Below are 18,291 nucleotides of genomic sequence, written 5' to 3'. Positions count from 1 at the left end.
GTTTGAGACAAGCCTGGCCAACGTGGGGAAACCCTGTCTCTATTAAAAATATAAAACTTAGCTGGGCATAGTGGCACACGCCTGTAATCCCAGCTACTCGGGAAGCTGAGTCAGGAAAATTGTTTGAACTCAGGAGGCAGAGGTTACAGTGAGCCGAGATTGTGACAGAGTGAGACTCTGTCTCAAAAAAAAAGCTAAATAAGCCTTCTGCCAACATTACAACCCAGGACTGTCTTTCCCAAGGTCCTGGGGGCCACTTCTTTGAAATTTAAAGATCAAGGAAGACACTACCCCTGCCTCCCAGTCTCCATGGGAGGGTGGGAGCCTAACTTCAGCAGGCGCCTGGCTCCAAATCACAAGCCTATCTCCTGTCATAAAAATATGAGAACTTTATTTTTGCTGTGGGTAAAGGCAATTAGCTAACACAGATGGTCACTCCAATTACCACGTGAATTTGGGATGACCTGCGTGTGACAAATGGTAATGTCCAGTCCTCTTGCTGGAGGGCTGGTGGCTGTTTACCCTCGGAACATGTCTGTAACGGGCTGCACGCGCTGGCTATATGCAGGCTGAGAGCTCCCGTCTTTGCAGTCACTCAGGGGATTGTCTGTGGTGCGCACCACATTCTGGTTTCATGCACATTCAATCTTTTAAAAACTGTTTTTCTCTTCTACTTTTGCAAAGAGCTTTTCTGGGTTTGCAAGCGATTTTGTTTTCACTTCTATTTCCCCTACAGGGGTCTGTAAGCATGCCTACTCTGGTTTCTTACCGACACTCGAACCTGCTTGTGGTGCAGGGAAAAGGTGAGCAGTGGGGAAGGGGGCTGGAGGGGCCCCTGGTGGGGCTCTGATGGGTGCTGGAGGCTCCTCCCTCCCATGCCACCCTCCTCCCTCAGGGCCACTCTGTGAGCTTCTGCATGCCACATCTTGGGAAACCTCTCACCAACTGGACTTAGCATCCACCTAAAGAGGCGCAAAGGGGCTAGTGGACAGAGAAGCCACCTTGGTAAGGGGAACTCAGACTGAGGAGGGCAGAGCCCAGGCCAGAAATTCAGGAGGACAGAAGGATGGGCCTGGGTCTACACAAAGTGAGACCTCCAAGGCAAGTCAAAGACAGTCCTCCTTCACCCACCCTGCCTCCCAAGAGGTATTAGGACCTAACAGCCACTCCGGGTAGTAGCAGGCCTTCCACTGTCCAGGACCTCCCAGAGCAGCTCCTGCCTCAAGCCTCAGTGCCTCTGCCTCGGGCCATACCAGGGCTCGAGGGGAAGCAGCTTGTGTCTTACATAAGAACAGAAGTGGAGACAGAAGGAAGAGGACCCAAGAGGAAGAAGTGAGAAATTCAAGGGGGAAACAGAAGACAGGAATAAGGGGAGGCCAAGTCTTTGGGGACCCGCCTCTACCTGTGTGCTCAGGTGGGCTATGTCTGGGAAACGGCACAGCAGGTGTCCTACAGACAAAATCCAGGAAAGCCCTCCATGTGACACATTCTAGGCTGGCCAGACACCACATGTCTCCACCCTAAGCTTCTCTCCTATTCTGCCTTTCGCTCTGCTCTGCGCATGGCGGGCCCCTCCTAACCCACCATCCTGACACGTCCTCAGCCACCTGGAGACACCCAGGAGCCAGGTGAGCAGGCTGCCCAGCAAAGCCCCCCGGCTGGAAGACAGGCATCAAGGGCCAGACGCGCCATCTGCCACCAGTGCCCACACCAAGTCTTGGAAGGCCGCTTCGTCTATCGCACAAGGGACCCTGGACCCCTACCGGACCACCTTTCTTCTCTGCTGCCCTTCGGGCTCTGAGGGGAGCAGGACACACAGGGGCCCTTCCCACACCTGGCTCTGGCCCGGCCCTCCCCGCACCGGGTCAGGCTGCAGTTCAGTAAGAGCCCGACAGTGGGCAGGCCTCAGCCTGGGCCCAGCTGCCATGACAACTGGGGACCAACCACACAAAGAGGGGATTGAGCTAGCAGCAGGTGGAGAGGCCCGGAGCAGGGGGAGGCAACAAAGCAGCTTTGGTTGTGGCAGAGACTTGGGGGCGGGGAGGCCAGACAGCAGCTGGGGGAGGAGAAAGGCCACAGGCCAGAAAGAGGCAAGGTCGTCCCCATCGCCGCCCCTGGAACCTCCCACCAGCCCAGCACAGCTCTCACAGCCTCAGCGCCCCAGGTCGGGCAGTGAGAAGCAGACCATGCCGCAGGTATCATCTGCTGCCAGTGGAGCGCGAGCAGGATCCACCACCAGGCGCTAAGGCTTTGGTGGGTGGGGGCAGCTCCCCAAACCCCAGCCAAAGGCCCAGTATCAGGCCCTTCTCAGCCCTGAGGTCCCAGCAGGTCCTCACTTGCTGGGCACTGCTCAGCTGGTCTTCTGTAGGAGACCCCCACAGAAACTGGCCTCCCCAGTCTCAGCCCATGCCCAGCCAATGCCTCCCTGCCCATGCTGCCCCCTTCTATGGCCTCGTCCTTCCCAACTCCACCTGGTCCCCAGAGCCTCCCTGCCCTCTCCCCCAGCCCATTCCTGCTATGTCCTCACCTAGTTCTCTCTCCCTGTGAGACCCCCTCACTCAAGTCAGCCCCAGGGAACGGGGGCTTGCTCCCATGCCTGCACATCCCTCACATGTAGAAGGTGTGTAATGTGTATTCAATGAATGTAAGAATGAGTGAATGAAACAATGGAGGACTCAAGAGGTGGCTCCTCAGGCTCCAGTCTTCTGTCACTATCAAGAAATCCCTCAGGACCAGGCAATGGTATTCTCTGCCTGATTTCAGTTAATAGCAGATGGTTTTAATTTAAATATATGACCAAAGGGACATGAGAAACTGATGTAAACCACACACAAACATACCCAGATACAATCATATCTAAATACAGCTAAGTAAACAAAAGTTCAAAGACACAAAACTACATGAGAACACCTGCAAAACTGTCTATGCAAATAGAGAATGTGAGATATTTTTTTAAACTCACAGACACACCTACAGATCCACAGACACACAAATATGCCACTGTGAACCAGGTCAGCACAAATCATTGCACAGCACACCTACAAACACAGAAATGCAAAGTCACCCATGACACAAGTATCCTTGTACACCCATGGCCATCCTATCACGCCCACTTGCTCCAAGGGAAAGAACTCAGAGAGGTAGAAACAGAAGCAACATACCCTCATCGAGCCAGGAGGCTGGGCCGCGAGTCACCATTGGATGACCTGTGCCGGGTGGGATAGGTCAGCAGGAGCTGCAGCTGGCTGGAGAGGCGTTACAGCAAGACAGAAAGCCCTAGAGACAATGAGCCTGTGTCCAGCAAGCCTGGTGCAGCCTGAGATCCTCCAGGGCCTAGCCTGTGGGCTCTGGCCCAAGGGGATGCAACAGGTCCTCTCCCCTTCAGTCAGCTTTGGGTGACCTGAGCCGCCACCTGGCTGGCTCCTCAGCCCTAGTCTCCTCCTCGAAGCCCACTGCCTGAGGCTGGCAGGGATGGCCTTCTCAAGGCCACCCTTCCTGGTTTCTCCCCTCAGGACCCCATGTCTTAGTCAGGAGTCCCAAGTCCCAGCCCACCCATCACTGAGCCGCTGCTAGTCCCTGGCCAGTCATTGTAGGGCTTTAAGCTCAGGTTCCTGATGGCACGGGTGAATGGAAATACCTGCTCTCTGAGTTTGGGAGGAGTACCACAAGGCAGCAAGCCTGAGCTGGATGCACCGGGCAGTGTCTGTACAAGCCTCTCTGCCACTGTCCCCGCTGCTGCTCACTCTTCCTAAGCCATTACTCCTTCCAGCCACTTGGGAATCTCAGAGGCCCCCAGCGCCACACAGGAGCCTCCACACTCCACCCCGCAGGAGGAAGAGGGTTTGCCACGGCTCTGGTTGTGGCACTGTCTGTAAAGCCCTCCACTTACCAGGGCAGTTCCGCATGCCCCTCCCAGAGGTCCCAGCCCAAACCAGGTGGGCATCCCCTCCCCCACCTGGAGGCCTCCATCCCCACATCCAGCATCAGCCTCCCACCACAACTCCCCTGTCCCACCCACCATGACCCACCCTGCTCCTCTCCAACTTCCCGGATCCCACTCAGCACAAGGCCACCCCCACTGTGACCACTCTCCCAACCCTGACCCTTCCCCTCTTTCTACTCCACCATCTCCAGACCTCAGTCTCTCAAACACCCCAGTCCTCAATCTGGGGAGGGAACAGAGGAGGGGAGCCAGGGGAAAGGGCAGGCCGCCATCCCACCCAAAGAGCAGGCCATAGTGGAAAAGGCCGTTGAAAAGCTCCAGAGAGGGACTGAGATTGGGTTTGCTTCTGGTTAGCCACGTGATCCCAGGCAAACCACTTTCCTTCTCTGGGCCTCAGTTTCCCCACCTAAAAATGGAAATAACACTTGCTCGTGGTATAGAATGGTTATATTGAGTGGGGCAGGGGCGGTGGGGGGAGGGATGGCGGGATGCGAACAGTGTGAGAGGACTCTCAGAGACATTCCCAAGGTGCAAGACAAATTCGATTTAGGTCATTGCTGTTGCCATCACCCGCTCCCCATTCAGGGTTATAAGAACTGCACCTCAGGGTATGAACAGCCAGCCAGGTTTCATGGCTTTAGTTTGCTCCTGTCAACATTCCCAGGAGACCTGATCTGCATGCAGCCAGGTCACTTGCCTTATCCACTCTGCCTGCCCACCTCCCAGAGGTCCCCAATTCAACCCCAGCCATGATCCTGAGGTACCTCCTTCCAAGACTTCCTTCACCGGCCAGAGGTAAACACCCTTGCTGGAACTGTCCCACCCACACCTCCCCTGCCCCACAGCCCTGCCCCCTCCTCCTCAGCCACCTCCCTTCAGAGGCGAGAGCTGCACTTAACATTCCTCCGCCCCAAGTCTAATACTGAGGAACCTGTCAGGGCCTGGATCTGAGCTGAAGGTCGAGGACAAACCCAGCTGCTAACAGTCTCTGAACAGGTGTCACATTTTAATTAATAAACACGTTTCCATCCCTTGCTGCATCCAAAGGACCTTGGAAAACGAAAGTGAGATGGAGCAGGGACCCCTTCAGGCACCTGCTGCGCCCTCCAATCATGAAAATAAAGGAAAATCTTGAGTTCTTTCCAGGGAAATTCCAGGCACCTAGCTGGTCCTGAGAAGTAAATGTGCAACCTGATAAAGTAATTGTAGCTAAAACAACAGCAAGGAAGTCCGACCACACGAGATGTGTGGTTGCCTATACAAACTAAAGGTAACATCTTAGAGTATGTCCTTGGGTTGTTTTTCAGAAACCCAGACCCCCACCAAATGGAATTGCTGGCACACACACCTCAGACAAGGGGGAACTGAGAATTCAACTCTGCTCATCTTTCCCCATTGCACCCCGACATGCCCCATGCTCTCGTGGCTCTTGAACTCACCATGTCCTCGCACCCTGTGACCGACGTTGGAAGGCCCTTGCTCAATTCTCCCCTTCCCAGTCCAGATTAGGGATCGCTTTGACCAGGAAGCCTTTTTGGACACACCAGGCTCAGCCAGGAGCCCCTTCTCTGTTTAACCTGTGCACCCAGGACCATCTACATGGAATCATCATCGTCATCAATATTTTGTTAGTCTACACAAGACTACATGCATCTTAACACGGGGTCCTTCTCGCTCCCCTGCACCCAGTACAGGCCCCACACACAGTAATCCATTAATAAAAACTGTCACAAGGGAACACTTAAAGAAATTTCAGTACAAAACAGATTTGAAGCAAGGAAGCATGAAACCTTCAGCCTGAAAGGAGACAACTGCCATCTAATCTCTTCATTTTACAGATGAACATGGGAACAGTTGGCTGTGAAGCCTTGGACTGTCGTCGGCCTCCAGCCCCTGGGGCTCTGACCACACCCAGCCCCAGTTCAGATCATCTTGCTCAAAAGGCTGAAGGAGGCCCCATCTCCACACCTTCCACATGTAGATAGATATCCTCAACGTTCTTCACAGAGGGGATGCCCGCACCCACCCCACCGAATTCGCGGCTGCTGTGCCCATCTTCCTGGAGAGGAGTTCTCCGCCACACCCGACACCACACCCTTCCAACTTCTGCGGTGCTTCCCTCTCACTTATCTCCACCCCCAATCCTTATCCCCGCTCGTTTAATCACACATTTATTGAGCACCTACTATGTGTCTGTCACTCTGCAGCGAGCACTGGGGTTCTCGCCCCCAGAAGCTGATCTATCAGGGAGACGGACAGGAACCGGGAACTCGGAACAACGGGACAGCCCAGGAGGGGCCGCCCGCGGGCGACCCCTCTACTCGCCACCGCGTCCTCCCTCCGTCCTCACTAGCCTCCCTCCCGACCTCGCTGCCCTGGCCTGGGGCCCTCCCCACCCTCGGCCGCGCCCCTTTCCCCTCGGCTGTGTGGGGGCAGGGGAAACGCTTGAGACCCGGGGCTCGGGGGACGCGCGGGCTCGGAGGACGCGCGGGGCTCGGGGCACCCCAGGTCCCCGCCCCATCACTCCGCCCCAGCCCGAGCCGGGCGGAGGCAGCACAGGAGGAGCGGGGCAGGGCGCTGGTCCATCCCTCGCACCGCCCCTCCCCGCCCGAAATGCAGAGGGACTCGGAGGGAGGCGACGGGGAAATAAATACCTTTGACTTTGTGGCTAAGGTTAACGGGAACTGCCACCCCGAGGGCGACTTGGGCACCGGGCTCCCGGCCCTGGCCATTCCCGGGGCAGGCGGGGCGGGTACGGGTGTCTAATTGGCTGGCGGGCCTGGCCATCCCCGGGGCCGCCCTGCCACCCCATTGGCTGCGCCGCTCAGATGACCCGGCAGGCCCTATCGGAGCAGCCCGCGGGGCGGCCCCTTTGTTCTCTGGAGCCAATAACCGAGGGGGGAGGGCTGACCTCGGCCCCAGTGGGCGCGCAAGGCCCGGGCGCCGTGAACGCGCTAGCAGCCGGCCGCGGGGTCGCTGGGCCCCGGGGAGGAGATCTCGGGAGTTCGGGCTCCAGATGGCTGGCGGCGTCCTGGCACCCCTGCCAGGCCCGGACTCAGACTGCGACCCCGTTGTAACGCCTGAACTCAGCGCACGTTCGCCGAGCGCCTCAGCGCACCGGACGCTGTTTCTCCCTGCTGGGGACCCATCAGGACCCGGACAGAAACCCCGGCTGAGGCTGTGGCTGCCCTCAAGCCGCGACAGCCCCACCGTAGAGTGTGATAACTTTTAGGGTTCACTACGAGGGACCTTAGAAATCATTATACTCGATATTTTCGTTTTCTGTTTTGGGGATGTGGTCTCGCTCTGTCCCCAGGGGCGCGATCATGGCTCAGTGCAGCCTCGAACCCGTGGCTCAGCCGATCCTCCCGCCCTGCTAATTTTTTTAATTTTTTGTAGAGACGGTGGTCTCGCCATGTTGCCCAGGCTAGTCTCGAACTCTTGGGTTTAAGTGACCCTGCGGCCTCGGCCTCCCAAAGTGCTGGGATTGCAGGCCCTCGCTCGGCCCAATCCCTTTGTTTTCTAGCTGAGGAACCGCTCTGAGGTTACGTTACTAGGTCGGGTTACTAGGTAGGGCTCCCATGAGCAGAATCCTTTCAGCCCAGCTGCCAACCCGGTCCAGACTGCCAGACCTTCAACGAAGAGTATCTTCTCAACTCCCCACCCCATTGTAAGGAAATTCCTCACACTTCTCCCTCAAAGGGGGCGCAGCTGGATCAACTCCTACTGGCTGGATTCTCTCCAGAGCTGCTAGAAGCTGCCTCTGGGGCATGAGGTAGATACAGACAGAAGCTGGGCCTCTGAGACTTTCTACAAACGGTTGCTGTTGGGCAGGCGGACCTTATTTTCTTCAGTCAACAGCTGATTAAACATTTGCCACAGGCCCGGCTGCGGTTTAGCCTCAGTAGCACAGCAGGAACTGGGGACTGAGATTCGATTTTGTCACTAACTTCATGTGTACTTTTTATAAAAGATACTTTTCTGTTTCTGGACTTTGACTTATTCATCTATAAAATAGGGTTAATAATTTTCTAGTTGCCTGCACACGTTACTGAGTTTTTACCGTTAATTTGGTTATATTATCTATAGAAGGATTTGTAAAATACAAAATCATACACACCCTATAAAGAGGCCACACATCACTAGCTATCAACACTTTAGAGTCTCATTCTCCTGTTTATTTTTTTAGAGACGGGGTCTTGCTATGTTTCCCAGGCTAAAGTACAGTGGCTATTCACAGGCACAATCATAATGCTCTTCAGCCTCAAACTCCGGGCCTCAAGGGATCCTCCCACCTCCACTATACCTGAGACTACTGGCATGCACCACCACACCTAGCTTATTTTCTGGAAGAGTACCTAGAAGAGGTTCTACAAAGGCTTGTGGAATACATTCCTGTTTCTGAGACCAGTATTCTAGTTCCAGATTTGCCACTGGCTACAAGTGTTGAGACAGAGCAGGAACCTCTCCTAGGGGTCTGCCACCAGCCCCCCATTCAATGTACGAAAATAAAGAAACATTTGAGTCCCTTCAAGGGAGATTCCAGGCACCTAGCTAGCCCTGCAACCAGCAGTTAGGGAAGTGAATGAATGACCTGCTAAGCAAGAAAGTAGTAATAGTTTAAACAATAGTACCCAAATAAGAGTCACAAAATGTTAGCTTCCTCATAGAAACTGAAGATGACATCTTGACATATGTCCTTGAGTTGTTTTTCAGAAATCAGGACCCCCACTGATGGGGGTCACTTCCACCCTCTGGGCCTGTTTCCTCCTTACAGAGCAGACTTCCTCCAGATTGGCATCCCATGACCAAGGGTATTTCAGAGGTGGAAAGAATGGAGAACCTCTGGGATCCTATTTCCATTAAGAAGAAAAAAAAAAAAGCTGAGGGGAGAGGCTGCTTGTGTGTTTGCAAATTCACGGGAAAAAATGTTAGGAGAATATTCCTCAAACTTTTCACAGTGTAAACAAAAAGGATTTGGGGAGTGGAATAGGGGAATGAAGGAGAGCATTCACATTAAATAGATCTGAATTATTTATTTTTAAAGATAATTTAATGCTTTTGTAATTGTAGAAGAAAACAAAAACTGTGGATTCTTCAGAAGAGGAGGGCAGCTCCTGCCAGCAGACCCCTACAACCCAGGCAGTCCTCCCCAGTGACTGCTATGGTGATGAACCAGGCAGAGCAAGGGCTTGAGAACCACTGGGCCACCCATCAAGGAACTCAGGAAGGAACCATGCACAATTTGACTCTATTCCTGCTTTACCAGTCCCCTCAAGGCCACTTGTGTGACCTTTCTGTCCTGTGGACCTCTTTCCCAACCCCACAAGCAGCAGTGGGCAGCGAAGCACTGAGGACACCCACACCCCACTTTCCCCATATCCTAGACTATTTCCTTTAAACGGGATTTTTCAAAAGGTTAGGACCCCTGGTTAGATCCCTTCTCACCCTCATCCTTGTCCCTAATGCCTCCAATACTAACCTAGATGCCAACCCAAGGACCTGCCCCTGCTCCCTGCCCATCATTTCCAGACATCGGCCTACTCTTTCCTGGCCATCTCCCCTTCCCTGGAAACCCTGTGTTCCCTCAAAGAGAAAAAATGTGACTGGGGCTTTCTTGAGACCACACCCTCTGTTTCCAGGCTTTGACAGATAATTTGCCATCAATTACACAGGTTTTTAAGTGACCCCATAAACCAATATGGAGCTTTGAAGCTGTTCTTTCCATCCTACACACTTTAAGCCCCACCCACACAGTTGGCATTTAATACTTATCTTAACCAAAAACAGCAGCACACAGCATTCATCCACTAAGTACACAGCAGTTGTCAAGAGCACAGGTTTCAGGAGTCAGACAGACTTGAATTTGAATCTGCCTCTGGTGATTACCAGTTATATGACTGCGGACAAATGTTTTCCTATATAAAAGAAGACTACCTCCCACACAAGGACTCATGAGATAATTTAGGTAAACTTCACCAGGTGCCACTCACGTCAACAAGTTGTGGTTATTCTTATGTGCTCTGTGCTAAATGCTGGAGATATATGCAGAAATTACTAACACAGGCAAGAAAAGAACCTATTAATGCCTGGTAAAAACAGGTACTCAAATTTGTATGAAACCACCAATTCAGGGATGCATACAGGGTGACTGCTCACAGAAACCGGGAGTCCTACAACAGGCTGGCCAGGGAGGCACTGTAGGACAGAACCAAATCAGCCCCCCTTTCCTACCTAGCAACTGACACCTGAAAAGTCTGACCTGACCTTGAGATGGAGCAGAGACCCTCTTTTTTTCTTTCTTTCTTTTTTTTTTTTTTTTGAGGCAGAGTTGTTGCCCAGGCTGGAGTGCGATGGCGCAATCTCAGCTCACTGCAACCTCTGCCTCTGGGGTTCAAGTGATTCTCTTGCCTCAGTCTCCTGAGTAGCTGGGACTACAGGCATGCACCACCGCGCCCCGCTAATTTTGTATTTTTAGTAGAGACAGGGTTTCTCCATGTTGGTCAGGCTGGTCTCAAACTCCTGACCTCGGGTGATCCACTTGCCTTGGCCTCCCAAAGTGCTGGGATTACAGGCGTGAGCCACCGTGCCCAGCCTCAGAGACCCCTCCTAGGAGCCTGCTGGGTTCTGCCCATCACTTGAAAAGCATGAGAATAAAGAAAAATGTGAGCCCATTCAAGGGAAATTCCAGGCACCTAGCTAGCCCTGCAGCCAGGAATTCGGGAAGTAAATAAATAACCCACTAAGCAAGAAAGTAATAATAGCTTAAACAACAGTCACTCGAGTAATAGTCACAGAATGTTAGCTTCCTCAAAGAAACTAAAGATAACACCTTTTTGTTTTGTTTTGTTTGTTTTTTGGTGTGTGTGGTTTTTTTTGGTTTTTTTTTTTTTTGAGACAAGGTCTTACTCTCTTGCCCAGCCTGGAGTGCAGTGGCACCATCTCGGCTCACGGCAACCTCCGCCTCCCGGGTTCAAGCAATTCTCCTGCCTCAGCCTCCCTAGTAGCTGGGACTACAGGGGCCTGTCACCACACCCGGCTAATTTTGTACTTTTAGTAGAGACGGGGTTTCACCATGTTGGCCACGCTGGTCTTGAACTCCTGACCTCAGGTGATCCACCCGCCTCAGCCTCCCAAAGTGCTGGGATTACAGGCATGAGCCACCATGCCCAGCCTAAAGATAATATCTTGACATATATCTTGAGTTGTTTTTCAGGAGCCAGGACCCCCACCAATGTCACCACGTGACAATCCCAGCACGTAGACTTCAGACAGACTGGAACCAGAAAATGGATAAGGAAGTTCCAGAAATTCCTCAGCCTCTAACTCACTTTGAAACCTCCCCAATCCTGCCTTAAAAACTCTTGCTTATAAGCCATCAGAGAGTTTGAGCCTTAGCTGTCCATTCTCCTCGCCTGGTGCTCTACAATAAACGCCTTACTTTCTCTGGCTGCAAATCTCACTGTCAGTGTTAGGCTTTGCAAACACTGGGCAAGTGGACCCAGGCTGGGTTTGACAACAACCTCAAAGAAGGCTGAACCCCGGGTGTGTGGAGTGTGGAAGCTGAGTGCTGTCTTAGCTGCTGGGAACCACCTCCCCTCCCAGAGGCTCCTTCGTCTGTCCAGCCTCTGAAGGGCTACTGGAGGCAGAGTCCAGGTATAACCAAAGTCTGTTAACACCCAGCACCCCTCAAAAGAGCTCATAGCGCTTGCTGGAGTTTCATAAAGGCCCAGGTGGTGAGAAAGATTCGGCGTCACTGGGCCCACCTAGGAGGGCAAGTGACCAAGAACATAAATCTTGGGACCAAGCTGAGAGCATTCCACCCACCACAGTTCTCCGGAGCCTCGGCCCACCACCCAGAGAATTAGCCCAACTGCCTGGGTATGCTCAGGGAAGAACTGAGGCCGGGTGCCAGAGCTCAACAAGCTGGGCATGTGGCCTGTGGCCAGAGCCCCACCCACAGTACTCCTCCACCCACCCTGGCCTTCTAGGGAGGAAAGCATGCTGCTCCTCCTGACATGTCGCAGCTCCCCAGGAAAAAGGAAGACTCCCCAGACACTAGTTCTAAAACCAAATCTTTATTCTCTAGTTTGAAAAGGGGGGATAAATGGTTGTTCTGTTTAGTTCCAGAGAACAGAACAAGGCCCAATAGGTAGAAATTATAGGAAAGCAGAATTCATTCATTATAAGGAAGGATTTCTAACAATTAGAATCATCCAGGGCCTCAGGAGGTGGGGAAGTTCCTGTCACCTAAGTGCTCAAGCAGAGGCCAGGTGTCCATATGCTAGAAATGGTGAAAAGGAAACTCGCCGGTAACTTCCCCTCAGCTGGCCCTCCATCACCAATGGGGCCGTCCTTGCCATGACATGCTGAGCTCTGGAAGGAGCAAAGGAGGGGCTGCGGTGTTCAGGGCCTGGACACAGTGCTGCTGACAGCCAGCGGAGGCTCTCAGTGCTGGGAGGGGCGACAGATCAAGCGAGACAGACCAAGGAGTAAACGCCCTGGAGGTCTGCTCTTTGGGAAGGAAGAGGATGGAAGTGCTAACAGCAGATGGGTCTCTCCAAGTCTGGGAGCCTATGCAGGGGGCAGGTGGGAGGGGAAAGGAGAGGTTAGAATGGCTCGGCTTCACCTCTTGCTGCTGGCAAAGGCCCAAGTGCTGTCTAACAAGGCCAGCAGGTTCTCCAAGCTGTATCTAGCCCAGAGCATTCATTTACAGGACTGTACCTCGCCTACTTCCAAAAATGATCTGAAGTAACTTACAGTAAAAGACAGGGACATTAAGGCGTTAACACCAGAGGATGGAAGGTTTTCCTTTCCACTGGTGGCTCCTCTAGCCAGAGGGCTCTAAGGGGCAGATGCTATTGCTACTTTTCCAGGGCACAGGGCAGTCAGGATGGAACCTCAGCACACACCAGCTGGAGGCTGGCGTCCCTGCACTTGGAAGTGGGTTCCCTAGCCACCGGGGTTGACCTCTCTCGCTAACAGGGCCCACCCAGATCACTCCCCGCGTCTTCTGTCCCCTCTGGGATTCCCATTGTCCCCTACTCCAGCACCAGACAGGCACCCCCAGGCCACTGCGACTCCCACCACGAAGGACCCCAGCCCTCTCTCAGCCAACACCGCCCCGCCCACCGTCTCAGACATCGTGCTTCTTCTGGTGGGCCAGGAGTCTCTCCTCGTCATCGAAGGTCTGGCCACAGATGGCACAGCAGAAGGCGCCGTCCCGGATGTGGCTCTTGCGGTGAGTGATGAGGTTGGACTTCTGGCTGAAGCTGCGGTCGCAGTCGGGGCAGGCGTAGGGCCGCTCGCCCGTGTGGATGCGCCGGTGCGACACCAGGTTGGACTTCTGGCTGAAGGCTTTGCCGCAGTCGGGGCAGACGTAGGGCTTCTCGCCGGTGTGGATGCGCCGGTGCGCCGCCAGGTAGGGCTTGTGGCGGAAGGCCTTGCCGCAGTCGGGACATACGAAGGGCCGGTCGGGGGCGTGGTCGCGCCGGTGCGCAGCCAGATGGCTACCCTGGGAGAAGCGGCGGCCGCACTCCTCGCAGGCGAAGGGCCGCTCACCGGAGTGCACGCGCGAGTGCGCCACCAGGTGCGTCTTCTTGCCGAAGTTCTTCCCGCACTCGGCGCAGGTGAAGGGCCGCTCCCCGGTGTGCTGCCGCTGGTGGGCCCGCAGGAAGCGCTCCAGCCGGAAGCTCCTGCCGCAGTCGTCGCAGCAGTAGAGGGAGGGGGGCGCTTCGGCCCGGTCCTGCGGGGGCTCTGGCGGGGCCCCCGGCGGCGGCTGCTGGGCCGGTTTCAGCGGTGCCGCCGGGGTGGGCTCGGCCGCGGACTCCTGGGGGCCGGCTGGCGGCTGGGGGCTCCCCGGGCCGGGGATGGCTTGGGCCGACCCCTCGGATCGCTTGTGAATCTTGCTGTGAGACAGCAGGTTGGGTTTGTGCCGGAAGCGGCGGCCGCACTCTTTGCACGGGTAGGGCTTCTCGCCAGTGTGGATGCGCCGGTGGGAAGTCAGGTAGGGCTTATTGGTGAAGCGCTTCCCGCACTCGGGGCACTGGTGAGGTCGCTCGCCCGTGTGCACGCGGCGGTGGGCGATCAAGTTGGGCTTGTGCCGGAAGCGCTTGCCACAGCAAGCACACTGGAAGGGGCGGTCGACGGCATCCCCACCGGGCCGGGGGGCGGTCACCGCGGGGCGGCCCCTGGGCCGGGGCCCCAGAGCCTTGGCTGCGGCCTCCTCCAGGGCCTCGGCTACGTGCACCCGCTTGTGGGCAACTAGCTGGTCCCACTGGGCAAAGCTCCGGCCACAGTTGCCGCATATGAAGGGCCGGGCCTCCGGGGCGGGAGGGTGGCACCTCCGCAGATGAGCTCGAAGCTGCTTTCGTCGCCAGAAGCGTCTCTCGCATTTAGGACAAGCGACGGGCCGCTTTGCAGCAGAATGGGCCCGCAGATGCAGAACGAGGGCCACCCAGCCTCGGAAGCTCTGCCCACAGAGGTGGCAGGCGAATCCCAGGTCTGGGGTGGCAGCAGCATGGACCTGGCGGTGCAGTGCTAAGAAGGGGGCATGGCGAAAGCGACTGCCACACTCAGGGCAGGGCAAGGGCAGCCGGGCCTGGCAGCGGCGGGCGTGAAGCCACAGAGCCACCCAGCCAGAGAAGTGCCTTCGACAGTGGGCACAGCGATGGGCCCTGCCTGGGGCTTGGGCACCGGACTGGGCCACTGACGTGCCTTGTTGCCTCAGCCTGCGGGGCTCCTTCTCCAGAGTCTGAGGTGACTCCTGGGAGGGCCCAGAAAGGAGTCGGGCCTGGGCCGGGCCCATGGCCAGGGGGCCCCTGCAACGACGTTCCAGCATCAGTTCTTCCTCTGCTGAGGGTGGAAAAGCACAGTCACTCCAGAGACCAACTTACCCTGCCCCTGTTTTTCCCCTCCCAACCTCAGCCCCGGACAGGAGCTGCCATCTATGAACCCCTAGAGCCCTGGACACGGAGCTAGACTACTCTCCTGTTTCCTTGTGTGATACGTATTATTTCAATCTTGGGTTTTTAGATAACATTTCAAGGATGTTTGTCTTATGTCTTTATTGCCTTGGAAACTTCCAGAAGGGAGGGACTCTGATACTAGAATCCCCCTCATGGCAGCTACCCCAGTGTCAGACAGGGAGTAAATGCTCCAGTGCTGAATGCACAAACATTCCTGCCACAGGACTCACCAGAAAACGTGGCCACTGCTCCCTACAGTGCCTTATGCTTTTCCAAGCGCTTTCCTGCTGCCCTCTCCCTGTGTCTGCTATTTTCTGTGCCACATCTGAGCTGCACAGCAACTCTGTGAAGCTGGACAAGCAGACACTGAGCTTCCTGTTTGACAGATGAAGCAACTGTGAGGCATCAAAGATGAGGAGACCTGCCCAAGGTGACACAGTAAGCCAACAGCAGAACCAAGACTAGGGAACAGGTCTTTAAACTTCCAGGCCAGTGCTCTTTCCTCTAAAATGCCTGGGTTTGCAAAGATCTCAGAGAAGAGAGTTTCTATAGCCTTTCATTCCTAGCCCCACAGGGGAGGCACTTTCAGCATTACTAACTGCAGTCTCTGCAGGAGGCTGGAGGACAAGTGAGAACAGCCCTTCTCAGGGAACAGAAGTGGAGCCCTGGGTGCTACTCCCACCAGTCTAACGCCAGACCACTGCCTGCCCAGACTGTGCCCACATTCTGCCCGCCTGCCCTCTTCCACCCACACAAATTAGGACATTGCAGGAAGGAATGCTCTCCCTGAATCCAAGGAACGCCCACAGCCTGCTGCCTTCAGGGTCTGATCACTGGCTCTGCCTCCCTCGGGGTGCTGGAGATTACTGGGGCAAGAGAAGGGGAGGGAAGATGAGATTGCGATCTCGGTCCCCTGCCCGGTCCTGCCCCAGCCTCGCCAGGGGCTGCCCCGTGTTCAGCTCTTCCACAGCTCAGGGGAGCCCAGACTCCTGCACAGGAGCCTCCTCCGCGGAAGGAGGAAGGAAGCAGTTAGGTTCCTAAGGGCCCTTCTGTGCCTGCTCACAAGCTCCAGACACATCCTTCTAAATTCCCTAGAGCCCACTCTCTTCTCAGGGAACACAAAGGTCACTCATTCCCAGTGTCAGACTGTGCACAGCGAAGACCCCAGGATATAAGAAAGGGCCGTTTCCTTCCGCAGGGACGGGGACGCCTGTGCACCCCAGTTGTGGAGTGGTTTGGGAGCACAGCAAAGGACAGACTCTACCCTGGAGACTGCAGAGCTGGGGATGAGGCTTTTTCCAGCTCCTCTTGGGGATGTTCCTGGGAATACTTCCGCGGCTGCAGCGCCTGCTTCGGCCCACACTCCGGTAGCCCCCAGGTGTCAGAGAAAACTGCAGCAATAAAGACACCCCTACCCCCATGGCAGAGCTCAGACCTCTGACTGCAGAGAGGCCAGCCTTACCTGTGGGGAGGGGAGAGAAAACAGGAGTGAGGCTCTGAGCTCCTCTAGGGCAGTCAGCTTTGTGTCCTCACCAGCCACAACCCCTCCCCCCACAGAGCCACAAGCACCAGCCATAAGCCCCACACCCTGCCTGGCAGAGTGACCTTAATGGACATTGGATTAATAAATGAATGTGCCCCTTCAACAAGGAAGCACACTGCTGTCTTTGGGGATCACTTCCTTCCCTGCTAAGGTCACAGAACGAATTCTCCATTCTGTGGCCAGAGTCTGGGCTTTCCCTGATGGCCAAAGGCCGGCCTATGGCAGGAACTCTGGAATCCCTGCTGGCTCCCCTTCCCTCAACCTCCTCCCGACAGGAATTCCAGGCCTATTTCCCATGGGGCTGCGCAGGGCCAGCTGCTGTGACCAGGACTCAGTCAGAATCCCCTTCCGCATCGTGGCTGCCCGCGGGTGGCAGAACTCCCACACCGCCCTTTTGTACTGATGCGTGTCCTCCGTCCACGCTCCCGGGCACACAGGTCCCGTTCTTGCGAGTGAGCCATTTCGGGTCCCACGCACGGCGCAGCTCGCGGAGCCTGTGCGCAGGTGCGCTCCCCCACCCCCGCAGATCCAGCAGCGTCCCCCCGCGCACTCACACACGGTCGCGCACACTCACGGTCACGCGCCCCGCAGGTGGAGCGGCCCCCCGCGGGCCCGCGGTGCCCCCCGCGCCCCTGCCGGGGTCGTACCTCTGCGGCGGGCTGTGCAGGGGCGCGGCGCCCGTCCATGTAGCCCGAAGGCCGGCCTCCGCGGCCCACTCCCGCTCCCCGCCCCGCCGCGGCGACAGCGGCAGGTTCGAGTTCACAACTGCCAGGCCCGTCCCCAACCTCCCCCCGCCGGGTTCCCAGCGCCACGTGACTACAGGAGCTGCCGAGGGTCAGTCGCCGGCTCCCGCGGCCGCGGCCTGGGGGCGGGGAGGGACGGCCGGGGCCCGGGCGCGGGCCCCCACCTAGAGCGGGCCGGGTCACCCCCGCCGCTGCTGCACCAGGGCGGCGGATCTCGGAGGGCCCGATTCCGTTGCCATGGCGACCACCAGCCCGGGTCTCTCCGGGACTGGCCGGAGCTCAAGTTTCCCGACCCTTTGTCCCTGCGGAGCACGCGCGTCCCCGGGCGACCGCGTGGCTGGCCTGTGGTCACCGGGGCTGGTCGGTCTTGGCTGGCTTATGAGAGGCTCGGAACCCGTCGGGAGACTTCAAAGAGGGCTCTGGCCGCCCCCGGAGCGTCGTGCCCCGGGCCTTTCTCAGGCCGCGCACCCCGGCCGCAGTGCGGACGCTTGCGGGAGCGGCGGTCCCGTCCCGGGACGGCGGTAGCGCATCTGGAAGTCCCTAGCTTCCGATTTGTTCCAAAGTGGAGCACAAAATGGCCCGATCCTGCGAACTTTGAAAAGGCCTCTCTTCCCTGTTTTCCAGAAATTAAGAAAGAGCAGAAGTTGCTGGGCTTCCTCTGGCTGCGGGCCAGGCGCAGGACGACAGCCGAGGTGGCCGTTGGCACACGTGGGGCATTTCGCTTGGAGAGGCGCAGCAGCCTGTGTGGCGTCTGCGGTGGCAGGTGCGAGCCTGTGCCCATGACTCACCCACTAGCAGGTGGCCCTGGCTTTCCAAACTAAACACTTTCTGGGGTTTCCAGGGTAGTACAATTTCATGTACTTTCATGCTTTCAACACAGGCAATTTTTGAATTGTATAATTAGTCGTAAAAACACTTTTTAAATCTATTGCATAAATAGGAAATAGGGGAACATAAAACACTCAGTTTTACCTCCTAGAGTCAAGTATATTTAATATTTTGGTAAGTTGTCTCCGGTGTTTTCTCTATGTCTATCCATGGCATGTCTGGCATAATTGGGATAATGCCTTGCAAAGATGTATTCTGCCTTCTTCA

The 18,291-nt window shown here is 56.0% G+C and overlaps 2 protein-coding genes across 30 annotated transcripts in view; both read right to left on the bottom strand.

The window, feature by feature from the left end:
• The window catches only part of ZNF775 (zinc finger protein 775), a 67,861-nt gene that overhangs the window by 12,598 nt on the left and 36,972 nt on the right, over positions 1-18,291 (bottom strand). Inside the window, exon 1 of one of the 4 annotated variants that reach the window (XM_015448266.4) lies at positions 6,598-6,679. The exons of 1 other annotated variant lie outside the window; for it this stretch is intronic. The gene's annotated coding sequence lies outside the window, so the exon portion shown is untranslated. Of the gene's footprint in view, positions 1-3,161; positions 3,269-6,129; positions 6,295-6,597; positions 6,680-18,291 lie in introns of those variants that run through there. 2 more of the 4 variants (XM_015448268.4, XM_065542771.2) reach the window with 2 other exon arrangements.
• Positions 12,006-17,220, bottom strand: REPIN1 (replication initiator 1). 26 transcript variants are annotated; one of them, XM_065542762.1, is made up of 4 exons: positions 17,008-17,220; positions 16,175-16,372; positions 15,141-15,285; positions 12,006-14,797 (listed from the first exon to the last, which is right to left on the bottom strand). In XM_065542762.1, the coding sequence occupies exon 4, from the start codon at positions 14,781-14,783 to the stop codon at positions 13,080-13,082; it is 1,704 nt and encodes a 567-aa protein (XP_065398834.1). In that variant the 5' UTR covers positions 14,784-14,797; positions 15,141-15,285; positions 16,175-16,372; positions 17,008-17,220; the 3' UTR covers positions 12,006-13,079. The 26 variants fall into 26 exon arrangements, with proteins under 26 accessions (XP_065398834.1, XP_065398837.1, XP_073892430.1 ...); XM_065542765.1 differs by having other exon boundaries at positions 12,006-14,794; XM_074036329.1 differs by having other exon boundaries at positions 12,006-14,794; positions 15,141-15,331; positions 17,028-17,220.

The sequence above is a fragment of the Macaca fascicularis genome, chromosome 3 (assembly GCF_037993035.2).
Source record: "Macaca fascicularis isolate 582-1 chromosome 3, T2T-MFA8v1.1".
In the NCBI taxonomy this organism is placed as follows: domain Eukaryota; kingdom Metazoa; phylum Chordata; class Mammalia; order Primates; family Cercopithecidae; genus Macaca; species Macaca fascicularis.
Note: the sequence above shows the minus strand (reverse complement) of the source record. Positions and strands in the feature narration are given on the sequence as shown.

Bases quoted from the DNA above. Each gene is read 5' to 3' on its own strand.
- REPIN1 (XM_045388134.2), bottom strand. From the start codon at position 17,139: ATGGACGGGCGCCGCGCCCCTGCACAGCCCGCCGCAGAGGTACGACCC. The intron at 16,373-17,027 runs GTGAGTGTGCGC...CCCTCCCCACAG, and splicing joins CACCTGCGGGGCGCGTGACC to GTAAGGCTGGCCTCTCTGCA. The intron at 14,798-16,174 runs GTAGAGTCTGTC...TTCCACCCTCAG, and splicing joins CCAGCTCTGCAGTCTCCAGG to CAGAGGAAGAACTGATGCTG.